Source organism: Oncorhynchus mykiss, chromosome 14, assembly GCF_057628025.1.
Source record: "Oncorhynchus mykiss isolate SJ-2025 chromosome 14, ASM5762802v1, whole genome shotgun sequence".
Lineage (NCBI taxonomy): Eukaryota > Metazoa > Chordata > Actinopteri > Salmoniformes > Salmonidae > Oncorhynchus > Oncorhynchus mykiss.
The window spans coordinates 3,892,901-3,919,077 of NC_143035.1; the positions used below are offsets into that span (position 1 = coordinate 3,892,901).

At 41.3% G+C, this 26,177-nt stretch overlaps 2 protein-coding genes across 4 annotated transcripts; one reads left to right on the plus strand and one right to left on the minus strand.

Annotated features, from left to right (window-relative positions):
- Positions 1–5,253: 5,253 nt before the first annotated feature.
- On the minus strand, positions 5,254–14,752 carry LOC110488569 (protein Spindly). Of its 3 annotated transcripts, none has more exons than XM_036942699.2 (12): positions 14,391–14,752; positions 12,937–13,104; positions 12,496–12,672; positions 11,579–11,773; positions 10,274–10,423; positions 10,069–10,167; positions 7,335–7,445; positions 7,065–7,205; positions 6,831–6,931; positions 6,484–6,671; positions 6,099–6,369; positions 5,254–5,503 (listed from the first exon to the last, which is right to left on the minus strand). In XM_036942699.2, exons 1-12 carry the CDS (start codon positions 14,409–14,411, stop codon positions 5,350–5,352), a joined length of 1,776 nt encoding a protein of 591 aa, XP_036798594.1. In that variant the 5' UTR covers positions 14,412–14,752; the 3' UTR covers positions 5,254–5,349. The 3 variants fall into 3 exon arrangements, with proteins under 3 accessions (XP_036798594.1, XP_036798596.1, XP_036798595.1); XM_036942701.2 differs by lacking the exon at positions 14,391–14,752 and adding an exon at positions 14,095–14,189; XM_036942700.2 differs by lacking the exon at positions 14,391–14,752 and adding an exon at positions 13,742–14,174.
- Positions 14,753–15,288: 536 nt separating this feature from the next.
- LOC110513958 (protein Spindly) lies at positions 15,289–24,189 on the plus strand. Its single transcript, XM_036942702.2, has 12 exons — positions 15,289–15,727; positions 16,339–16,506; positions 16,771–16,947; positions 17,670–17,864; positions 19,020–19,169; positions 19,276–19,374; positions 21,998–22,108; positions 22,238–22,378; positions 22,512–22,612; positions 22,772–22,959; positions 23,074–23,344; positions 23,940–24,189. Exons 2-12 carry the CDS (start codon positions 16,339–16,341, stop codon positions 24,091–24,093), a joined length of 1,755 nt encoding a protein of 584 aa, XP_036798597.2. The 5' UTR covers positions 15,289–15,727; the 3' UTR covers positions 24,094–24,189.
- Positions 24,190–26,177: the final 1,988 nt, after the last annotated feature.

Consider the following 26,177-nt stretch of genomic DNA (forward strand, 5'->3'; position numbering starts at 1 on the left):
AACTGGGAACTCTGAAAAAAACGAGGTCATGACGTCATGGATCTTCAAGTCAGAAATTCAGAGCTCTTGAAAGATGCCAGAGTTTCTGACTTGGATTTTCGAGTTGGATGACAGTTCAAAAAGATTTTTCCCAGGCGGTACGAGTTTTATTTCAGAATTCCTGTTGTTTTGAATGCACTAAGGTCGAAAGTAAGAGATTTCCGAGTTCCCAGATGTTTTGAACATGGCATCAGAACTTGGAGAAAAAAATGAGGTTAAGTCATCATGTCAGTGCCCTTCAGATCAAAAAGTTGGAGCTCTAGAAAGATTTTATGTTATTTTAATGGACAAAGAATTTGCTTTTCTTTCAAAAACAAGGACATTTCTAACTGACCCCAAACTTTTGAAAGGTTGTGTATAAAAGAAAACCCTGAAATATCACATTTACATAAATATTCAGACCCTTTACTCAGTGCTTTGTTGAAGCACCGTAGACAGTGATTAGAGCCTTGAGTGTTCTTGACTATGACGCTACAAGCCAGAGTTGGGACCAAGTAATTGTTTTACAAGTCACAAGTAAGTCTCAAGTCTTAGCACTCAAGTCCCAAGTAAAGACAGGCAAGTCCGAGTCAAGTCTCAAGTCAAGACCGTCAAGTTTCAAGTCAAGTCTCAAGTCCTAAACTTTGAGTTTCGAGTCCTAAACAAGTCAATGTGCTCTTCACCTAATGTAATACCATATATTTTTAACAAGAGTAATAGTTAGTATATTACATTTACTCAAATCATGAATGCTTTTAAAAATGTCTATATTTTTATTACTTTCCAAATAAACTTTATATTTCCATGGAAATATATGGTAGTCATGAGAAAGACCACCCCAATAGTGATCGACTATCGAGGATCGCAATCGGGCGATGTAGGCTTGTACACACGCACACACATGCACACACACTCTCTCTCTCTCTGTGGTTACAGTAGACAAACATATGTCAATGGTTTTAGGAACAGCAGTAACATCAGGCAGGATTTAGGCTACCAACTGCTGTCGGCTATATTAGCCACGACTTAGCATTCTTTGTGCAGCTTCAAATGTCGAACAAAGTTGGAAATTGTCTGTAAATTTCTTCCCGCATGTTTTGCAAGTTGCAATCCATTTTTTGTTGATACAGCGTCGTCTTTACATCCGAAAATAATAATTTGGGGTATCATCTTTCCAAGGTCTTCATCTGAATTCCCCCCGCCGACGTTCCTCTGCACTGCCACGCACAACTTTTTCTCAGCTGGCACAATTTGATTGGCTGCTGTCCGATTCAAACTGTAATCCATTAAATGAAGAGTAGATGCGCTTGCACACTTTTTTTAATAGCATCATTTTTAATATTTGGGCTTGGCGAGGGTATCAAGTCAGGTCGAGTCATAAGGCTCAAGTCCAAGTCAAGTCACGAGTCATTGATGTTAAAGGCAAAGTCAAGTTGCAAGTCATCATATTTGTGACTCGAATCTGACTCGCTACAAGCTTGGCACATCTGTATTTGAGGAGTTTCTCTAATTCTTCTCTGCAGATCCTCTCAAGCTCTGTCAGGTTGGTCAGGTTGGACAGCACAGCTATTTTCAGTTCGATCCAGAGATGTTCGATTGGGTTCAAGCCCGGGCTCTGGCTGGGCCACTCTAGGACATTCAGAGACTTGTCCAAAAGCCACCCCTGCATTATTTTGGCTGTGTGCTTAGGGTTGTTGTCCTGTTGGAAGGTGAACCTTCGCCCCAGTCTGAGGTCCCGAGCGCTCGCTCTGGATCAGGTTTTCATTAAGGATCTCTCTGTACTTTTCTCCATTCATCTTTCTCTCGATCTTCATCTTTTCTCCCAGTCCCTGCTGCTGAAAAACATCCCCACAGCATGATGCTGCCACCACCATGCTTCCCTGTAGGGATGGTGCCAGGTTTCTTTCAGACGTGACACTTCGCATTCAGGCCAAAGAGTTATATCTTGGTTTCATCAGACCAGAGAATCTTGTTTCTCATGGTCTGAGAGTCCTTTAGGTGCCTTTGGGCAAACTCTAAGCGGGCTGTCATGTGCCTTTTACTAAAAAGTGGCTTCCATTTGGCTATTCTACCATATATGACTGATTGGTGGAGTGCTGCAGAAATGGTTGTCCTTCTGGAAGGTTCTCCTATCTCCACAGAGGAACTCTGGAGTTATGTCAGAGTGACCATCGGGTTCTTGGTCACCTCCCTGACCAAGGCCATTCTCCCCCGATTGCTCAGTTTGGCCGGGCGGCCAGCTCTAGGAAGAGTCTCAGTGGTTCCAAACATATTCCATTTAAGAATGACGGAGGCCACTATGTTCTTGGGGACCTTCAATGCTGCAGACATTTTTTTGGTACCCTTCTCCAGATATGTGCCTCAGCCAATCCAGTCTCAGAGCTCCAAGGACAATCCCTTCAACCTCATTGCTTGGTTTTTGCTCTGACATGCACGCTGGGACCTTATATAGACAGATGTGTGCCTTTCCAAATCACGTCCAATCATTTGAATTTACCACAAGTGGACTCCAATCAAGTTGTAGAAACATCTCAAGGATGATCAATGGAAACAGGATGCACCTGAGCTCAATTTTGAGTCTCATAGCAAAAAGTGAATACTTATGTAGGCAAAAAAACAGTTTTCAAGTTTTCATTATGGGTATTGTGTTAAGATTGATGAGGAAAAACATGTATTTAATACATTTTAGAATAAGGCTGTAACGTAACAAAATGTGGAAAACGTCAAGGGGTCTGAATACTTTCCGAATGCACTATATCTCCCATTATGGTGTCTGTGAGCGCACAGGCAGCACCCAATGATGAACAGTACCACTCAAAAGTTTGGACACACCTACTCATTCAAGGGTTTTTCTTTATTTTTACAATTTGTCTGCATTGTAGAATAATAGTGAAGACATCAAGACTATGAAATAGCACATATGGAATCACGTAGTAACCAAAAAAAAGTGTTAAACAATTCTAAATATATTTTAGATTATTCAAAGTTGCCACCCTTTGCCTTGATGACAGCTTTGCACACTCTTGGCATTCTCTCAACCAGCTTCATGAGGTAGTCACCTGGAATGCTTATCCAACAGTCTTGAAGGAGTTCCCACATGTGCTGAACACTTGTTGGCTGCTTTTCCTTCACTCTGCTGTCCAACTTATACCAAACCATCTCAATTGGGTTGAGGTTGGGGGATTGTGGTTATCTGATGCAGCACTCCATCACTCTCCTTCTTGATCAAATAGCTCTTACACAGCCTGGAGATGTGTTGGGTCACTGTCCTGTTGAAAAACAAACGATAGTCCCACTAAGCGCAAACCAGATGGGCTGGCGTATCGCTGCAAAAGGCTGTGGTAGCCACACTGATACAAGTGTGCCTTGAATTCGAACTAAATCACTGACAGTGTCACCAGCTAAGCACCCCCACACCTCCTACTCCATGCTTCATGGTGGGAACCACACATACAGATATAATTTGTTCACTGTGAGATGCAGAGTAAGTGATGCGGCGGTTGGAACCAAAAATTTCAGACGAAAGGACACATTTCCACCGGTCTAATGTCTTTTGCTTGTGTTTCTTGGCCCAAGCAAGTCTCTTCTTATTATTGGTGTCCTTTCGTAGTGGTTTCTTTGCAGCAATTCGACCATGAAGGCCTGATTCAGTCTCCTCTGAACAGTTGATGTTGAGATGTGTCTGTTACTTGAATTCTGTGAAGCATTTATTTCGGCTGCAATCTGAGGTGCAGCGAATGGCCGATTTTTGAGGCTGGTAACTCTAATGAACTTATCCTCTGCAGCAGAGGTAACTCTGGGTCTTCCTTTCCTGTGGCGATCCTCATGAGAGTCAGTTTCATCATAGCGCTTGATGTTTTTTGCGACTGCACTTGAAGAAACTTTCGAAGTTCTTGAAATTTTCCGGATTGACTGACCTTCATATAATGATAGACTGTCATTATATTTGAGCTCTTCTTGCCATAATATGGACTTGGTCTTTTACCAAATAAGGCTATCTTGTCACAAAACAAATGATTGCCTCAAACGCATTAAGGAAAGAAATTCCACAAATTAACATTTAACAAGGCACACCTGTTAATTGAAATGCATTCAAGGTGACAAACTCATTAATCTGGTTGAGAGAATGCCAAGAGTGTGCAAAGCTGTCAAGGTAAAGTGGCACCTTTGAAGAATCTCAAATATAAAATAGTAAAAATAAATTAAAACTCTTGAATGAGTAGGTGTCCAAAACTTTGACTGGTACTGTATATTAACCCTGGATTGCTGGTAAAAACAAATGTTGACATTTATAAATGCATTTCTATAGATTCCATTTAAAAAAAAATTAACAATGGTGGGGAAGTATCAAGATGGAGGCAAGGCGGTTTCAAACAGCACCACTTTAGTCTGTGTTTATCAATCATTGGTAGCGCCATTGAGGCCATCTCCATTTCAGTGGTCCATTTTCTTCTACTTCTATAAATTGGCAAACAAACTTAAAGGGTGCCACCTAGTGTTTGAGCAGGTATAAAGCTAAGGCTGGCGATTTACTGCCACCTACAGAATGGAATGTTGCCACCTAGTGTTTGAACAGGTATAAAGCTAAGGCTGGCGATTTACTGCCACCTACAGTATGGAATGTTGCCACCTAGTGTTTGAACAGGTATAAAGCTAAGGCTGGCGATTTACTGCCACCTACAGTATGGAATGTTTTCTCACGACTATAATTATTTGTCTAACCCCTCCTGATGGAATCATGTGATCCGTCAACGCATAGAAATGTCTCACCCAGTTGAGTACTTTAAAATGGTGAATGCAATTTTATACCCATAAAATGCATACATGTATGACCTTTGACCCCCCCAGTGGGACCATAGAGATGTCATTATCATATTTTCTTGTGTGTTGTATACTGAAGTTAATAACACATCAATAGCTTGTTTTGAGAAGATTGCCATCTTATAACAATTCATACCATCAAGCCAGTTGGCCCAACTAAGCGCATAGCTGCCATAACATTAACCACATTTAGCAACCTCCGATAAGCGGTTATCATACGAAAATGTAACCTACAAACACAGACCTCATAGAAAATCTTTTGCCAAATTTCACATTGGTCCACTCTGGGGTGGCACTCTGGCCCATAATATTTTAAACTAAAAAAGCCCAGACTAATTTGATACAATTCATATCTCCTGACCAATTCTGTAATTTAAACACTATTAGAATAGAAGATCATTTATCAGACGGAAATCCAGATTGTCTTACTTTTATTAATGTATTAACAAACATTTTAAATATACTCTGTTAGTATTTGATTGAAGGAATATAAAAAGTGTAGACTTCAGTCTACTGCTGAGCACATTGGTTTTCCAGTGTTTTCTGCGAGGAAACATGGATGACTTGAGATTTCAGCCGTTTCTTGTCATCCCTTCTGTTCTCTTCACCTTCTTTCTCCATCTCCAGCTCCTCAGTCATGGTTTTACAGTCAGCTGATGGAGACCTAAAAGGCAAACCATTCCATTTGTGTGAAGGTGTTGCTAAATCCAAAGCCATACAGATGACATTTACAACCCAGTTGTTATCATTTCTAGTAAAATATAAAGGATTCATTTACAAAGACATTTTCTAGGCCTACGTGGTGTGGTACACCAGTCAATCAATCCTTTTAGACCTAAACTGTTTACCTTAACTCTACATGTTTTATTACATTTCAAAAAGTGCAAAGACAAGGATCAACATAGTTGAAACTGTTCCTACTGGCAGCAGACTGTAAACCATTGTTAGTACCTACATTTACATGCATCAAATACATGGAAAGGAAGATCAACACACTGACTCATGGTACAGTAAGTTACAACTGTGTTCCGCTAACAGCAATTCTAGCCTTGATCCAGGCAGTCAGCCTTGTTGGAAAAATGTCACAGAAAGTATAATACTATTCCCTGTGACAGCCCTCCCAAAAGGCAAGGGAAGGGTAGGCAATGGTGGACTAGTGGTGAGAGCCCAAACAAAGCCCAGGAAGAGGAAGACGACAAAGAAACTGAAGTTGACACAGTAAAAGAGACAGGAGTCTGAAGGACCATGGGGACACTGACCTGGGGGGGTTGGGGATAGTGGTTGGGGGCTCCTCGCAGATGCGCACACACTTGCTGTCTCGGGTCAAGGTAGAGTCAGGCTTGGGGTTGTTGGGGGGCTGCAGAGGGGCAACGGTGAGCCTCTCCTCTGTAAAAGGGTGGGCCTCTGCTTCCATTTCTTCTTTCATGTGCTTGGGGAGCTCCAGTACCATGGGCTCCTCTTTCTTCACCTCTGGAATGTCTACAGGGAGCTTCTCGCGCTTGCGCTTCTGAATATGTTTTCTATTCACCTCTAAAGACAACATAAAATAGATTTTTATCTCTTACCTAATGTCACATTTTTTAAATATGCAAGTTATCACTGCAACTGTGACCAAGTGAAACGTCACGATATAGGCTAATTTACCATTGGGCTCATATTTCAACCGGAGCTCTTCCACTTTGACTTGCAGCTTGATGTTGTCACTCTGGCTCTGTTTGTGGGCCCTCTCTGCACTGAAAAGCTTCCTCTCCAGCTCCAGTGCTCTTTGACTCTCAGAGAGTGACTTCATCCTTTGCATAGACAACTCATCCCCCAGTCGCTCTGCATCCTTCCTACACACACACAAATCAAACACTGATGCAGGTACGACAGTTCTAATCTCAACATTTGTAAGCCAAACCTTAAATGTGGAATGTTTATGGGCAAACTGAAGGTCATCACCCACCCAGCATGTAAATACTGACTGTGCCCTAAATCAAGCGATAACTCACACAGAGTTCGAAAGTTGCATTTTCAGAAGGTCAGTGTAGTATGTCCCATCCCCACTGTCTGTTTCCACCGGGGCTGAAGGGGGCTGTGCCTTCCATGTCATCTGCATAGACACAGTAACCAACAATTGTGACAACTGCACAACATTCACTTCATACGGTGTGAATCTGTTGCCTTATAACATGTTGTAGTGTACAGGATTTTAGTTGAAATGACAACAAACAAGAGGCCTTCACCTCCACTTTCTCCAGGCGACGTAGTTTTATAACAAGGGCTTGAATCTCACTGTTCTTCTCTGAGAGCATCGATTGCAGGCGCTCCAGCTGGGCAGGATCTGCTCTAGAGCCTTGCAGTTGCACGAGTGTGGCTATCTGAACCTGGAGGATCATGCATGAGGGAAATGCACATTAATGAATCCCAAGTCTAACTCGGATCAGTCTCACATTGTTTTAACTCAATCACCTAATGACATACAAAAACTTTTTTTAAATTGTCTTTAATCGTACCTTCATACGATGGAGCTGTTGTTTGGAGAAGGCATGCTGCTTCTGAAGGGATTGGTGCTGTACTTTCATACTGATCAGCTGTCTCTCCATCTCTGCTCGTTTGTCTTCAAGCTAAAAATAAATCAAGAGGCTCTATAACACAGAACGGGGAGGAGGGTGCACACCCCCAGCCACAGGGCCACAGTGGAGAGGGTCAAGAGCTTCAAGTTCCTCGGTGTCCACATCAAGAGGACTTAACAAGGCCCTCTGACACCAGAAGTCGTGAAGAAGGCACGGCAACACCTCTTCTCCTTTGGGAGGCTGAAACGATCTGTCATGGCCCCTTAGATCCTCAGCAACTATTACAGCTGCATCATTGAGAGCATCGTGACTGGTTTTATCACCGTTTGGTATGGCAACTGCACCGCCCGCCCCAGAAAGCCCTACAGAGGCATCACTGGGGGTGAGGTCCCAGCCATCTAGGAAGTACATGCCAGGCGGTGTCTGAGAAAGGCCTGAAAATTTGACATGGACTGTTCTCAGTGTTCCCGTCCTGCAGGCGGTACCAGCTCAGACAAACACTCCTAAAAAGCTTCTATCCCCTGACCATAAGACTTAAATGGCTAACAACTACTACCTTCCCTCTCTCAGACTATCCACACTGACTCTAGGGCAATCCACAGGTCTCTCAGACAACCTTCACTACTGGTAAAATGACTTAGGATTACATTACTCCTTTACACTGATGTCCATTGATTAACATTTATCCTGCTACTGGTCACTATTACTATTGTTTACACGTATATATTACCACTAGTATACAGTTGAAGTCGGAAGTTTACATACACTTCGGTTGGGGTCATTAAAACTCATTTTTCAACCATTCCACAAATGTCTTGTTAACAAACTATAGCTTTGGCAAGTCAGGACATTTACTTTGTGCAAGGCACAAGTCATTTTTCCAACAATTGTTTACAGACAGATTATTTCACTGTATCACAATTCCAGTGGGTCAGAAGTTTACATACACTAAGTTGACTGTGCCTTTAAACAGCTTGGAAAATTCCATAAAATTATAGCATGGCTTTGGAAGCTTCTGATAGGCTAATTGACATCAATTGGAGGTGTACCTAAGGATGTATTTCAAGGCCTACCTTCAAACTCAGTGCCTCTTTGCTTGACATCATGGGAGAATCAAAAGAAATCAGACCCCAGAAAAAAAAAAAAATGGTAGACCTCCACAAGTCTGGTTCATCATAGGGAGCATTTTCCAAACGCCTGACTGTATCACACTCATCTGTACAAACAATAGTACGCAAGTATAAACACCATGGTACCACGCAGCCGTCATACCGCTCAGGAAAGAGACGCGTTCTGTCTCCTAGAGATGAACGTACTTCGGTGTGAAAAGTGCAAATCAATCCCAGAACAGCAGCAAAGGACCTTGTGAAGATGCTGGAGGAAACAGGTACAAAAGTATCTGTAAAATGAGTCCAATATCGACATAACCTGAAAGGCCGCTCAGTAAGGAAGAAGCCACTGCTTCAAAACCATCATAAAAGCGCCAGATTACGGTTTGCAACTGCACATGGGGACAAAGATTGTACTTTTTGGAGAAATGTCCTCTGGTCTGATGAAACAAAAATAGGACTGTTTGGCCATAATGACTATCGTTATGTTTGGAGGGAAAAGGGGAAGGCTTGCAAGCCGAAGAACACCATCCCAACCGTGAAGCGCGAAGGTGGCAGCATCATGTTGTGGATTCTGCTTTGCTGCAGGAGGGACTGGTCCACTTCACAAAATAGAAGGCATCACAAGGAAGAAAATTATGTGGATATATTGAAGCATTGTGGATGTATTGAAACAACATCTCAAGACATCAGTCAGGAAGTTAAAGCTTGGTCGCAAATGGGTTTTCCAAATGGACAATGACCACAAGCATACTTCCAAAGTTGTGGCAAAATGGCTTAAGGACAACAAAATCAAGGTATTGGAGTGGCCATCACAAAGCCCTGACCTCAATCCCATAGAAAATGTGTGGGCAGAACTGAAAAAGCGTGTGCGAGCAAGGAGGCCTACAAACCTGACTCAGTTACAAAATTCACCCAACTTATTGTGGGAAGCTTGTGGAAGGCTACCTGAAACATTTGACCCAAGTTAAACAATTTCAAGGCAATGCTACCAAATACTAATTGAGTGAATGTAAACTTCTGACCCACTGGGAATGTGATGAAAGTGGTGATCCTAACTGACTTACTAAGACAGGGAATTTTTACTAGGATTAAATGTCAGGAATTGTGAAAAACTGAGTTTAAATGTATTTGGCTAAGGTGTATGTAAACTTCAGACTTCAACTGTAGCCATAGGTATTTATATATTCCTGCTACCAGTCCCTTTTCCAGCCCTATTCCTACTACCAGTCACATCGTATGTATAAACCCACCTCAACAACTCCAGCACAATGAAAAACGTACTGACACTACTGTATATATTCTTGCACTCTCATTGTATTTAACCCTCATCGTAGTCCTTGAGGTTTTTAATAATAATAATAATAATAATAATAATAATAATTATTATTATTATTATTATTATTATTATTATTATTATTATTATTATTATTATTGTTGGGAAAGAGCTCGCAAGGTAAGAATTTCACTGTACTGTTTTACACGTGTTGTCTCCTGTGCATGTGGCGAAAACTTTTAAATACATTCAAAGACGCTACGGAGACAGATGGCAATGTAGCACCTACCTCTCCAAATAAAGAATTTCCCTTGCTGTTGGGATCTTGTGCCTGTTGCAACAGCTGATCCAGTTGAATCTGGAGATCTTGGTTGGCCTCTCGGGCTTTCTAAAGCAAAAAAAAAGGAAAAGACATTAGTTTCCTTAGCATGAATGACTAGTGCAATGTATGCATGATATACACAACCTAAACTGCTGAAGATTATGATCTTTACCTCCAAGGTGTTGAAACAGGAGACAGCTTCTCTCTCACACTCTTCTTTCTCCTCACTGATTCTCTCCAGTTGACGTTGAAGGTTTGTGTTAGTCAGCTCCAGCTGCTGCTCTTTGTACTGGGCCTCCTGAAGTGCCAGCTCCAAGGTAGCCTGAGAGGACACATGCAATCATTGTCGACTGAGATTTAAATCAGCTAAAAGTAAACAAAGCAGAGTCTTTATGGGCCTATACTAATCTCCCGTGTACAGATGCATGTCACATCGGATGAAATCGGAGTTGGGCTGGGCCTGATATAGAATAAATTAGCTCCTCCCCTGCCACTCAAACAACAATGATGAGATCACTTCTTCCACTCTGACAAGCGGTTATTTTACTGTAATAGAGAAGTTTTTATTTCTATTGATACCCTTTTTAAATGTCTTAACTTCAAGTTGCGCACAGAGCAGACTACTAAAACGGGAGTATCAATGAACATTGATTCAGTGTTCATAACAATTTAACTGCTCTGCCTTGTTGATTGGCTAGATGCAAGTTGGCTAAACTTGAAATATAAAGATAGCTATAGAGATATACTGACTACTCATTAGCACGTGGGCTTGTGCTTGAGAGATTCTTTTTGATACCGGTGTTCATTTTCTATATTGCCGGCAACAAGAAGTGAATGTGCATTATGCAGGGTTCTGGTTAAACTTGTAAGAAAAAGGGCATTTTCAGACAGATTTAAAAACCAGATCTGGGGTTATTGCAAAAAAAGCAGGTTAAACTAATTTGATGAATTACATTTAGTTAGGCTTATGGACGGCTTAATTTAGCCTAGGTATAATTTCACAAACCATGAATTCATTAGATTATTGCTGACTGTTTGAAATGCATTATATTTTACAGCAAAGCTTAGAGACAATATTTCTACAAAAATACACACAAATTATTTTTTTAGAATTAAAAAAGAAATCAAATTGAGATCTGATTTTTAGGACATGTCACCCAGCTGTGGAGCGTAGCATCTGTCAGACTGCGGGATCAGACAACTAAGGAGCTTTTTTCCACTTTGCAGATTTTTTCGATAACGATAATTTAGCCAAAACATGATTACGCAGGTGTTCGCATCTTTCACATTTTGGAAGAGAGGGTATATTTGGCCAACAACTTGACCAAAACTTCCATTTAGGGGGTGGAGACTTTGCTAATCTTGGTAGTATCTTCTCATACATCTGACTCCAGAACTTAATTGAGCATCTGATGCAATATTTTAGTACTGGGCTCCTGAGATTATGTCTTTACAGACAGTGTGGTAGGGTACTCACCTTAGCAGCCTCAAGCTCCATCCTCTCCACCTGCAATTCCATCATCTCTGTGGACAGGGTTTCATGAGTCCGCTCTGTGACAAATCGTAGCTCCTCCATCTTGATGCTCAGGGTCTCTGTCTGGAGCTCCAGTTTATGCCTCAACTGCTTCTCACTCAGCCGCACCTCATCCAGTTCAGATCTCATTCTCTCCATCTACAGCCAACCAAAGATATCCCATTCACTACATTGACTGGGCACACATAGTATTGTCAAGAAATAAGTATTGTGTCAAAGGCAACAACTCCTAATTAAGTATGTTATTAGCAGCGATGACTTCAATGTGCATAATTCCACACAAAATAAGTACCTTTGCATCAGTGGTGTAAAGTACTTAAGTAAAAATACTTTAAAGCACTACAAAAGTCGTTTTTTGGGGTATCTGTACTTTACTATTATATTTTTGACTACTTTTACTTCCCTACATTTCTTAAGAAAATATTGTACTTTTAACTACATACATTTTCCTTGACACCCAAAAGTATTAGTTACACTTTGAATGCTTAGCAGGACAGGAAAACAGTCAAAATCACACTTCTCACCCGGCAGACTCAATAAACATAATTTACAAACAAAGAATTTGTATCTGAGTGCCCCTGGCTTTCCATAAAATGAAAACAAGAAAATGGTGCCATCTGGTTTGCTTAATATCATTATTTACACTTATATACTTAAGTATATTTTAAACCAAATACTTTTACTCAAGTATAATTTTACTTGAGTCATTTTCTATTAAAGGTATCAGGACTTTTACTCAAGTATGAGAGTTGGGTACTTTTTCCACCACTGCTTTGCATGCTATTTTTTCCCTTGCCTAGATTCAGCATATCCCCCAGTCAATGGTGTACAGGTAATCAAAACCACAATGGCTCCCCAACCGTGTTCTTGCACTCATTGAGCTCCATAGCATGATTCCTCTCCAGCTGGGATTCATGTTGCTCCCACTGCAGCCTCTGTTGGCTCTTGATCGAGTCGTGGTCAGAGCGCAAGCTGTCCAGCACACGGCTTTTCAGCGCCACTTCCCGCTGCAGGGAGTATTTCTCCTGCTCCAGGGCCTGAGAAAAGACACACAAGAGATTCATACCTCAAACATCAACCCACTCCATCTACGTTCTCATCCAAACCCTGCTCAACATTACTGTAATATCAGTTGTAACAAGATTAATTTCATAAAATATAAGGATGATTAGTAGTTGTTATGGGCAGCAGTTGTCTTATGTTGTAATGAGTTAAACTGCTACTGTCATAGCCTAGCCATCAACTGTCATGAAGACAGCAGTCTTTAGAGATGTCAGTCATTGCCCAGTGTGAATGATCACCTCCACAGCGTTGGTCATCTCTATCCGCTGCTCCTCCAGTTTGTTCTGTAGATCCAGCTGCCCATCCAGCAGCTGAAGGCCATATTGGCCTGCTTTCTGCAGCGCATCATCTGCTTCCTTCAACTTGCGTTGTAGTCGCTGGATCTCATCGTCTCCTGAAGTACACATCTTTCACAATTGAGGGGGGAGTAAAAGGGAGAGAAACTTAACTGGAGCACTTATTGAGATTGTGGGACACCCATTTACGCCCAGCGATGGTTCATATGGGGTTAGGTGGAATAGTTATTCAATTATGTAAAGAATGTGGCTACTCAGTGACCATATCTGATTAAATGAACACAACAAACAAGGATGAGAAATATAGCTATTTGCCTAATGGTGGAATAAAGTCCAACCCTGAACTAAACCTAGTTGAAAACAATGGATAAAGACTAACTAACTACTGTTCCACAACTTGGACTCGGTAATTAGGTCCTATTCAGTAGGCACGAAACGGGATAAAACAATTGTATACACGCAACGTTGTGTGTTTGCTTTTGCTAGTGAACAATACAGCATACGACTGATAAACACTAACATTAGCCAGCTTTTTCCTCCTGATATGAGCTAGCTAAGTACGTTAGATAAACTTGCACGACATAGTACTAAAAAAGTACTATAAACTTGCACGAAACTAGTACTATAAACTTGCACGACATACTGTTGATTACACAAATACAGTTACCCTCGGAAATGTGATCGTAAGAGGATAACTAGCAAGCGATTGTAAAATTACTTTTCATATTTAGCTAGCTGGTAAGCATACCTTGCCACCATGCAGTCAAAAGGGAACAGAACCACCACAACTAAAATCTTCGTTGTTTTCGACCGCTTACACAAGACGATTTGAATTCTCCTGCAACCCAATGACTGTTCAATGGGCTGACGTCAGAGTTTGGACATCCCAAGAAATGCGTTTATACTTTCTGGCCAGCCAAATATCGCGAGCGATAATGAGATGTCTGTTGGTCTGCCTTTATACAAGGGCGTGGTGACCAATGCAGTGTTGCCAATTTAGCGACTTGGTCGCTTAATTTAGCGAGTATTCAGACCCCTCTTAGCGACACATTTTCAAAAAAGCGACTAGCCACCCCCGTACCAAAGCACTCACAGACGCACCAGTTAGAGCAGGAAATGTTCACCCCTTTGTGCCCAGTGCCCAGACTGCAAATGAATAGCGCATGCCGGAAGTCGCATCTGGCTGACCCCGCCCTGGCTTACATTCAGGTTGGGATGTAAATGTAAAAAACTAAATTAAAAAAAGTAACTCCGCCAGTGTCTCTTTTGAGTCACTTTTGCCGGTCCCAAGCCAGGATAAAGGAGGAGGGTTGGAATTGTGACATTAAAAAAAACAAGAATCGACAGAAGAAAGTTAATTTGTAGTTCTAAACATATTTACAGTGTTTTTTACTCACTTTTTGTCTGTCCCACAGCATCCATCACAATTACATGCACATGGCCAATTATGCAAATTTGGCGATTACGTCATTAAGCGACTTCTAGTGACTTTTAGGACAGCCAATAGCTACTTTCCTTACTGAAGAGTTGGCAACACTGGACCAATGTTCCCTCTAACAGTGTTGCCAAGTTTTCAGTTTTCCCACGATTTGGCTACTTTCGCGGGTGATGTCGCGGGTTCGAGGTTTTTGGGCTATTTCATAGTTGCACCGCGGCCGAAAGGCATATCTCTTAAAAATATATATATTTCAATGTGACCTGATGCTGTCAGGCAGTGGTGCAGGTTGTTTCTGAGTGAGTGGTAGGGCCTCCCAGTAGTATGGTGTGTGATAAGTACCATAATTAAGCCTCGAGAAGCTACTGATACCTCTCACCATGTCAACTAACTCTTCCTAGTGCCATAAAATAAAGTCATGAATTAACATGAACTGTATGGGGAAGGTGTCAAACTGCTGGACGCGTTCACGTCACGTAGACATAGTGTAACGTTTGCTTGTAAGTTTATTATGAAAGATCTTACCATGAACGCCTTACAAACGTCTACATATACATGATGTTGTACAAAATATTTTTCATTGCCAGAGTAATCTAATCAATTTAATTTGTCGATTCAGCTAAAATAGGTACAGTGGGGCAAAAAAGTATTTAGTCAGCCACCAATTGTGCAAGTTCTCCCATTTAAAAAGATGAGAGAGGCCTGTAATTTTCATCATAGGTACACTTCAACTATGACAGACAAAATGAGAAGAAAAAAAATCCAGAAAAATCACATTGTAGGATTTTTAATTAATTTATTTGCAAATTCTGGTGGAAAATAAGTATTTGGTCACCTACAAGCAAGCAACTTTCTTCTGTCGATTCCTGTCAATTCCAACCCTCCTCCTTTATCCTGGCTTGGGACCGGCAAAAGTGACCCAAAAGAAACACTGGCTGAGTTACTTCGTTTTTTAATTACGTTTTTTACATTTACATCCCAACCTGAATGTAAGCCAGGGCGGGGTCAGCCAGCTGCGACTTCCGGCATGCGCTATTCATTTGAAGTCTAAATTGGCAACACTGCATTGGTCACCACGCCCTTGTATAAAGGCAGACCAACAGACATCTCATTATCGCTCGCGATATTTGGCTGGCCAGAAAGTATAAACGTATTTTTTGGGATGTCCAAACTCTGACGTCAGCCCATTGAACAGTCATTGGGCTGCAGGAGAATTCAAATCGTCTCGTGTAAGCGGTCGAAAACAACGAAGATTTTAATTGTGGTGGTTCTGTTCCCCTTTGACTGCATGGTGGCAAGGTATGCTTACTAGCTAGCTAAATATGAAAAGTAATTTTACAATCGCTTGCTAGTTATCCTCTTACGATCACATTTCCGAGGGTAACTGTATTTGTGTAATCAACAGTTAGAGTGCAACTTACGTTATCTAGCTAGTACTATGTCGTGCAAGTTTATTTAACGGACTTAGCTAGCTCATATCAGGAGGAAAAAGCTGGCTAATGTTAGTGTTTATCAGTCGTATGCTGTATTGTTCACTAGCAAAAGCAAACACACAACGTTGCGTGTATACAATTGTTTTATCCCGTTTCGTGCCTACTGAATAGGACCTAATTACCGAGTCCAAGTTGTGGAACAGTAGTTAGTTAGTCTTTATCCATTGTTTTCAACTAGGTTTAGTTCAGGGTTGGACTTTATTCCACCATTAGGCAAATAGCTATATTTGTCATCCTTGTTTGTTGTGTTCATTTAATCAGATATGATCACTGAGTAGCCACATTCTTTACATAATTGAATAACTATTCCACCTAAACCCATATGAACCATCGCTGGGCATAAATGGGTGTCCCACAATCTCAATAAGTGCTCCAGTTAAGTTTCTCTCCCTTTTACTCCCCCCTCAATTGTGGAAGATGTGTACTTCAGGAGACGATGAGATCCAGCGACTACAACGCAAGTTGAAGGAAGCAGATGATGCGCTGCAGAAAGCAGGCCAGTATGGCCTTCAGCTGCTGGATGGGCAGCTGGATCTACAGAACAAACTGGAGGAGCAGCGGGTAGAGATGACCAACGCTGTGGAGGTGATCATTCACACTGGGCAATGACTGACATCTCTAAAGACTGCTGTCTTCATGACCGTTGATGAATAGGCTATGACCGTAGCAGTTTAACTCATTACAACATAAGACAACTGCTGCCCATGACAACTACTAATCATCCTTATATTTTATGACATGAATCTTGTTACAACTGATATTACAGTAATGTTGAGCAGGGTTTGGATGAGAATGCAGATGGAGTGGGTTGATGTATGAGGTATGAATCTCTTGTGTGTCTTTTCTCAGGCCCTGGAGCAGGAGAAATACTCCCTGCAGCGGGAAGTGGCGCTGAAAAGCCGTGTGCTGGACAGCTTGCGCTCTGACCACGACTCGATCAAGAGCCAACAGAGGCTGCAGTGGGAGCAACATGAATCCCAGCTGGAGAGGAATCATGCTATGGAGCTCAATGAGTGCAAGAACACGGTTGGGGAGCCATTGTGGTTTTGATTACCTGTACACCATTGACTGGGGGATATGCTGAATCTAGGCAAGGGAAAAAATAGCATGCAAAGCAGTGGTGGAAAAAGTACCCAACTCTCATACTTGAGTAAAAGTCCTGATACCTTTAATAGAAAATGACTCAAGTAAAATTATACTTGAGTAAAAGTATTTGGTTTAAAATATACTTAAGTATATAAGTGTAAATAATGATATTAAGCAAACCAGATGGCACCATTTTCTTGTTTTCATTTTATGGAAAGCCAGGGGCACTCAGATACAAATTCTTTGTTTGTAAATTATGTTTATTGAGTCTGCCGGGTGAGAAGTGTGATTTTGACTGTTTTCCTGTCCTGCTAAGCATTCAAAGTGTAACTAATACTTTTGGGTGTCAAGGAAAATGTATGTAGTTAAAAGTACAATATTTTCTTAAGAAATGTAGGGAAGTAAAAGTAGTCAAAAATATAATAGTAAAGTACAGATACCCCAAAAAACGACTTTTGTAGTGCTTTAAAGTATTTTTACTTAAGTACTTTACACCACTGATGCAAAGGTACTTATTTTGTGTGGAATTATGCACATTGAAGTCATCGCTGCTAATAACATACTTAATTAGGAGTTGTTGCCTTTGACACAATACTTATTTCTTGACAATACTATGTGTGCCCAGTCAATGTAGTGAATGGGATATCTTTGGTTGGCTGTAGATGGAGAGAATGAGATCTGAACTGGATGAGGTGCGGCTGAGTGAGAAGCAGTTGAGGCATAAACTGGAGCTCCAGACAGAGACCCTGAGCATCAAGATGGAGGAGCTACGATTTGTCACAGAGCGGACTCATGAAACCCTGTCCACAGAGATGATGGAATTGCAGGTGGAGAGGATGGAGCTTGAGGCTGCTAAGGTGAGTACCCTACCACACTGTCTGTAAAGACATAATCTCAGGAGCCCAGTACTAAAATATTGCATCAGATGCTCAATTAAGTTCTGGAGTCAGATGTATGAGAAGATACTACCAAGATTAGCAAAGTCTCCACCCCCTAAATGGAAGTTTTGGTCAAGTTGTTGGCCAAATATACCCTCTCTTCCAAAATGTGAAAGATGCGAACACCTGCGTAATCATGTTTTGGCTAAATTATCGTTATCGAAAAAATCTGCAAAGTGGAAAAAAGCTCCTTAGTTGTCTGATCCCGCAGTCTGACAGATGCTACGCTCCACAGCTGGGTGACATGTCCTAAAAATCAGATCTCAATTTGATTTCTTTTTTAATTCTAAAAAAATAATTTGTGTGTATTTTTGTAGAAATATTGTCTCTAAGCTTTGCTGTAAAATATAATGCATTTCAAACAGTCAGCAATAATCTAATGAATTCATGGTTTGTGAAATTATACCTAGGCTAAATTAAGCCGTCCATAAGCCTAACTAAATGTAATTCATCAAATTAGTTTAACCTGCTTTTTTTGCAATAACCCCAGATCTGGTTTTTAAATCTGTCTGAAAATGCCCTTTTTCTTACAAGTTTAACCAGAACCCTGCATAATGCACATTCACTTCTTGTTGCCGGCAATATAGAAAATGAACACCGGTATCAAAAAGAATCTCTCAAGCACAAGCCCACGTGCTAATGAGTAGTCAGTATATCTCTATAGCTATCTTTATATTTCAAGTTTAGCCAACTTGCATCTAGCCAATCAACAAGGCAGAGCAGTTAAATTGTTATGAACACTGAATCAATGTTCATTGATACTCCCGTTTTAGTAGTCTGCTCTGTGCGCAACTTGAAGTTAAGACATTTAAAAAGGGTATCAATAGAAATAAAAACTTCTCTATTACAGTAAAATAACCGCTTGTCAGAGTGGAAGAAGTGATCTCATCATTGTTGTTTGAGTGGCAGGGGAGGAGCTAATTTATTCTATATCAGGCCCAGCCCAACTCCGATTTCATCCGATGTGACATGCATCTGTACACGGGAGATTAGTATAGGCCCATAAAGACTCTGCTTTGTTTACTTTTAGCTGATTTAAATCTCAGTCGACAATGATTGCATGTGTCCTCTCAGGCTACCTTGGAGCTGGCACTTCAGGAGGCCCAGTACAAAGAGCAGCAGCTGGAGCTGACTAACACAAACCTTCAACGTCAACTGGAGAGAATCAGTGAGGAGAAAGAAGAGTGTGAGAGAGAAGCTGTCTCCTGTTTCAACACCTTGGAGGTAAAGATCATAATCTTCAGCAGTTTAGGTTGTGTATATCATGCATACATTGCACTAGTCATTCATGCTAAGGAAACTAATGTCTTTTCCTTTTTTTTTGCTTTAGAAAGCCCGAGAGGCCAACCAAGATCTCCAGATTCAACTGGATCAGCTGTTGCAACAGGCACAAGATCCCAACAGCAAGGGAAATTCTTTATTTGGAGAGGTAGGTGCTACATTGCCATCTGTCTCCGTAGCGTCTTTGAATGTATTTAAAAGTTTTCGCCACATGCACAGGAGACAACACGTGTAAAACAGTACAGTGAAATTCTTACCTTGCGAGCTCTTTCCCAACAATAATAATAATAATAATAATAATAATAATAATAATAATAATAATAATAATAATAATTATTATTATTATTATTATTATTATTATTAAAAACCTCAAGGACTACGATGAGGGTTAAATACAATGAGAGTGCAAGAATATATACAGTAGTGTCAGTACGTTTTTCATTGTGCTGGAGTTGTTGAGGTGGGTTTATACATACGATGTGACTGGTAGTAGGAATAGGGCTGGAAAAGGGACTGGTAGCAGGAATATATAAATACCTATGGCTACAGTTGAAGTCTGAAGTTTACATACACCTTAGCCAAATACATTTAAACTCAGTTTTTCACAATTCCTGACATTTAATCCTAGTAAAAATTCCCTGTCTTAGTAAGTCAGTTAGGATCACCACTTTCATCACATTCCCAGTGGGTCAGAAGTTTACATTCACTCAATTAGTATTTGGTAGCATTGCCTTGAAATTGTTTAACTTGGGTCAAATGTTTCAGGTAGCCTTCCACAAGCTTCCCACAATAAGTTGGGTGAATTTTGTAACTGAGTCAGGTTTGTAGGCCTCCTTGCTCGCACACGCTTTTTCAGTTCTGCCCACACATTTTCTATGGGATTGAGGTCAGGGCTTTGTGATGGCCACTCCAATACCTTGATTTTGTTGTCCTTAAGCCATTTTGCCACAACTTTGGAAGTATGCTTGTGGTCATTGTCCATTTGGAAAACCCATTTGCGACCAAGCTTTAACTTCCTGACTGATGTCTTGAGATGTTGTTTCAATACATCCACAATGCTTCAATATATCCACATAATTTTCTTCCTTGTGATGCCTTCTATTTTGTGAAGTGGACCAGTCCCTCCTGCAGCAAAGCAGAATCCACAACATGATGCTGCCACCTTCGCGCTTCACGGTTGGGATGGTGTTCTTCGGCTTGCAAGCCTTCCCCTTTTCCCTCCAAACATAACGATAGTCATTATGGCCAAACAGTCCTATTTTTGTTTCATCAGACCAGAGGACATTTCTCCAAAAAGTACAATCTTTGTCCCCATGTGCAGTTGCAAACCGTAATCTGGCGCTTTTATGATGGTTTTGAAGCAGTGGCTTCTTCCTTACTGAGCGGCCTTTCAGGTTATGTCGATATTGGACTCATTTTACAGATACTTTTGTACCTGTTTCCTCCAGCATCTTCACAAGGTCCTTTGCTGCTGTTCTGGGATTGATTTGCACTTTTCACACCGAAGTACGTTCATCTCTAGGAGACAGAACGCGTCTCTTTCCTGAGCGGTATGACGGCTGCGTGGTACCATGGTGTTTATACTTGCGTACTATTGTTTGTACAGATGAGTGTGATACAGTCAGGCGTTTGGAAAATGCTCCCTATGATGAACCAGACTTGTGGAGGTCTACCATTTTTTTTTTTTTCTGGGGTCTGATTTCTTTTGATTCTCCCATGATGTCAAGCAAAGAGGCACTGAGTTTGAAGGTAGGCCTTGAAATACATCCTTAGGTACACCTCCAATTGATGTCAATTAGCCTATCAGAAGCTTCCAAAGCCATGCTATAATTTTATGGAATTTTCCAAGCTGTTTAAAGGCACAGTCAACTTAGTGTATGTAAACTTCTGACCCACTGGAATTGTGATACAGTGAAATAATCTGTCTGTAAACAATTGTTGGAAAAATGACTTGTGCCTTGCACAAAGTAAATGTCCTGACTTGCCAAAGCTATAGTTTGTTAACAAGACATTTGTGGAATGGTTGAAAAATGAGTTTTAATGACCCCAACCGAAGTGTATGTAAACTTCCGACTTCAACTGTATACTAGTGGTAATATATACGTGTAAACAATAGTAATAGTGACCAGTAGCAGGATAAATGTTAATCAATGGACATCAGTGTAAAGGAGTAATGTAATCCTAAGTCATTTTACCAGTAGTGAAGGTTGTCTGAGAGACCTGTGGATTGCCCTAGAGTCAGTGTGGATAGTCTGAGAGAGGGAAGGTAGTAGTTGTTAGCCATTTAAGTCTTATGGTCAGGGGATAGAAGCTTTTTAGGAGTGTTTGTCTGAGCTGGTACCGCCTGCAGGACGGGAACACTGAGAACAGTCCATGTCAAATTTTCAGGCCTTTCTCAGACACCGCCTGGCATGTACTTCCTAGATGGCTGGGACCTCACCCCCAGTGATGCCTCTGTAGGGCTTTCTGGGGCGGGCGGTGCAGTTGCCATACCAAACGGTGATAAAACCAGTCACGATGCTCTCAATGATGCAGCTGTAATAGTTGCTGAGGATCTAAGGGGCCATGACAGATCGTTTCAGCCTCCCAAAGGAGAAGAGGTGTTGCCGTGCCTTCTTCACGACTTCTGGTGTCAGAGGGCCTTGTTAAGTCCTCTTGATGTGGACACCGAGGAACTTGAAGCTCTTGACCCTCTCCACTGTGGCCCTGTGGCTGGGGGTGTGCACCCTCCTCCCCGTTCTGTGTTATAGAGCCTCTTGATTTATTTTTAGCTTGAAGACAAACGAGCAGAGATGGAGAGACAGCTGATCAGTATGAAAGTACAGCACCAATCCCTTCAGAAGCAGCATGCCTTCTCCAAACAACAGCTCCATCGTATGAAGGTACGATTAAAGACAATTTAAAAAAAGTTTTTGTATGTCATTAGGTGATTGAGTTAAAACAATGTGAGACTGATCCGAGTTAGACTTGGGATTCATTAATGTGCATTTCCCTCATGCATGATCCTCCAGGTTCAGATAGCCACACTCGTGCAACTGCAAGGCTCTAGAGCAGATCCTGCCCAGCTGGAGCGCCTGCAATCGATGCTCTCAGAGAAGAACAGTGAGATTCAAGCCCTTGTTATAAAACTACGTCGCCTGGAGAAAGTGGAGGTGAAGGCCTCTTGTTTGTTGTCATTTCAACTAAAATCCTGTACACTACAACATGTTATAAGGCAACAGATTCACACCGTATGAAGTGAATGTTGTGCAGTTGTCACAATTGTTGGTTACTGTGTCTATGCAGATGACATGGAAGGCACAGCCCCCTTCAGCCCCGGTGGAAACAGACAGTGGGGATGGGACATACTACACTGACCTTCTGAAAATGCAACTTTCGAACTCTGTGTGAGTTATCGCTTGATTTAGGGCACAGTCAGTATTTACATGCTGGGTGGGTGATGACCTTCAGTTTGCCCATAAACATTCCACATTTAAGGTTTGGCTTACAAATGTTGAGATTAGAACTGTCGTACCTGCATCAGTGTTTGATTTGTGTGTGTGTAGGAAGGATGCAGAGCGACTGGGGGATGAGTTGTCTATGCAAAGGATGAAGTCACTCTCTGAGAGTCAAAGAGCACTGGAGCTGGAGAGGAAGCTTTTCAGTGCAGAGAGGGCCCACAAACAGAGCCAGAGTGACAACATCAAGCTGCAAGTCAAAGTGGAAGAGCTCCGGTTGAAATATGAGCCCAATGGTAAATTAGCCTATATCGTGACGTTTCACTTGGTCACAGTTGCAGTGATAACTTGCATATTTAAAAAATGTGACATTAGGTAAGAGATAAAAATCTATTTTATGTTGTCTTTAGAGGTGAATAGAAAACATATTCAGAAGCGCAAGCGCGAGAAGCTCCCTGTAGACATTCCAGAGGTGAAGAAAGAGGAGCCCATGGTACTGGAGCTCCCCAAGCACATGAAAGAAGAAATGGAAGCAGAGGCCCACCCTTTTACAGAGGAGAGGCTCACCGTTGCCCCTCTGCAGCCCCCCAACAACCCCAAGCCTGACTCTACCTTGACCCGAGACAGCAAGTGTGTGCGCATCTGCGAGGAGCCCCCAACCACTATCCCCAACCCCCCCAGGTCAGTGTCCCCATGGTCCTTCAGACTCCTGTCTCTTTTACTGTGTCAACTTCAGTTTCTTTGTCGTCTTCCTCTTCCTGGGCTTTGTTTGGGCTCTCACCACTAGTCCACCATTGCCTACCCTTCCCTTGCCTTTTGGGAGGGCTGTCACAGGGAATAGTATTATACTTTCTGTGACATTTTTCCAACAAGGCTGACTGCCTGGATCAAGGCTAGAATTGCTGTTAGCGGAACACAGTTGTAACTTACTGTACCATGAGTCAGTGTGTTGATCTTCCTTTCCATGTATTTGATGCATGTAAATGTAGGTACTAACAATGGTTTACAGTCTGCTGCCAGTAGGAACAGTTTCAACTATGTTGATCCTTGTCTTTGCACTTTTTGAAATGTAATAAAACATGTAGAGTTAAGGTAAACAGTTTAGGTCTAAAAGGATTGATTGACTGGTGTACCACACCACGTAGGCCTAGAAAATGTCTTTGTAAATGAATCCTTTATATTTTACTAGAAATGATAACAACTGGGTTGTAAATGTCATCTGTATGGCTTTGGATTTAGCAACACCTTCACACAAATGGAATGGTTTGCCTTTTAGGTCTCCATCAGCTGACTGTAAAACCATGACTGAGGAGCTGGAGATGGAGAAAGAAGGTGAAGAGAACAGAAGGGATGACAAGAAACGGCTGAAATCTCAAGTCATCCATGTTTCCTCGCAGAAAACACTGGAAAACCAATGTGCTCAGCAGTAGACTGAAGTCTACACTTTTTATATTCCTTCAATCAAATACTAACAGAGTATATTTAAAATGTTTGTTAATACATTAATAAAAGTAAGACAATCTGGATTTCCGTCTGATAAATGATCTTCTATTCTAATAGTGTTTAAATTACAGAATTGGTCAGGAGATATGAATTGTATCAAATTAGTCTGGGCTTTTTTAGTTTAAAATATTATGGGCCAGAGTGCCACCCCAGAGTGGACCAATGTGAAATTTGGCAAAAGATTTTCTATGAGGTCTGTGTTTGTAGGTTACATTTTCGTATGATAACCGCTTATCGGAGGTTGCTAAATGTGGTTAATGTTATGGCAGCTATGCGCTTAGTTGGGCCAACTGGCTTGATGGTATGAATTGTTATAAGATGGCAATCTTCTCAAAACAAGCTATTGATGTGTTATTAACTTCAGTATACAACACACAAGAAAATATGATAATGACATCTCTATGGTCCCACTGGGGGGGTCAAAGGTCATACATGTATGCATTTTATGGGTATAAAATTGCATTCACCATTTTAAAGTACTCAACTGGGTGAGACATTTCTATGCGTTGACGGATCACATGATTCCATCAGGAGGGGTTAGACAAATAATTATAGTCGTGAGAAAACATTCCATACTGTAGGTGGCAGTAAATCGCCAGCCTTAGCTTTATACCTGTTCAAACACTAGGTGGCAACATTCCATACTGTAGGTGGCAGTAAATCGCCAGCCTTAGCTTTATACCTGTTCAAACACTAGGTGGCAACATTCCATTCTGTAGGTGGCAGTAAATCGCCAGCCTTAGCTTTATACCTGCTCAAACACTAGGTGGCACCCTTTAAGTTTGTTTGCCAATTTATAGAAGTAGAAGAAAATGGACCACTGAAATGGAGATGGCCTCAATGGCGCTACCAATGATTGATAAACACAGACTAAAGTGGTGCTGTTTGAAACCGCCTTGCCTCCATCTTGATACTTCCCCACCATTGTTAATTTTTTTTTAAATGGAATCTATAGAAATGCATTTATAAATGTCAACATTTGTTTTTACCAGCAATCCAGGGTTAATATACAGTACCAGTCAAAGTTTTGGACACCTACTCATTCAAGAGTTTTAATTTATTTTTACTATTTTATATTTGAGATTCTTCAAAGGTGCCACTTTACCTTGACAGCTTTGCACACTCTTGGCATTCTCTCAACCAGATTAATGAGTTTGTCACCTTGAATGCATTTCAATTAACAGGTGTGCCTTGTTAAATGTTAATTTGTGGAATTTCTTTCCTTAATGCGTTTGAGGCAATCATTTGTTTTGTGACAAGATAGCCTTATTTGGTAAAAGACCAAGTCCATATTATGGCAAGAAGAGCTCAAATATAATGACAGTCTATCATTATATGAAGGTCAGTCAATCCGGAAAATTTCAAGAACTTCGAAAGTTTCTTCAAGTGCAGTCGCAAAAAACATCAAGCGCTATGATGAAACTGACTCTCATGAGGATCGCCACAGGAAAGGAAGACCCAGAGTTACCTCTGCTGCAGAGGATAAGTTCATTAGAGTTACCAGCCTCAAAAATCGGCCATTCGCTGCACCTCAGATTGCAGCCGAAATAAATGCTTCACAGAATTCAAGTAACAGACACATCTCAACATCAACTGTTCAGAGGAGACTGAATCAGGCCTTCATGGTCGAATTGCTGCAAAGAAACCACTACGAAAGGACACCAATAATAAGAAGAGACTTGCTTGGGCCAAGAAACACAAGCAAAAGACATTAGACCGGTGGAAATGTGTCCTTTCGTCTGAAATTTTTGGTTCCAACCGCCGCATCACTTACTCTGCATCTCACAGTGAACAAATTATATCTGTATGTGTGGTTCCCACCATGAAGCATGGAGTAGGAGGTGTGGGGGTGCTTAGCTGGTGACACTGTCAGTGATTTAGTTCGAATTCAAGGCACACTTGTATCAGTGTGGCTACCACAGCCTTTTGCAGCGATACGCCAGCCCATCTGGTTTGCGCTTAGTGGGACTATCGTTTGTTTTTCAACAGGACAGTGACCCAACACATCTCC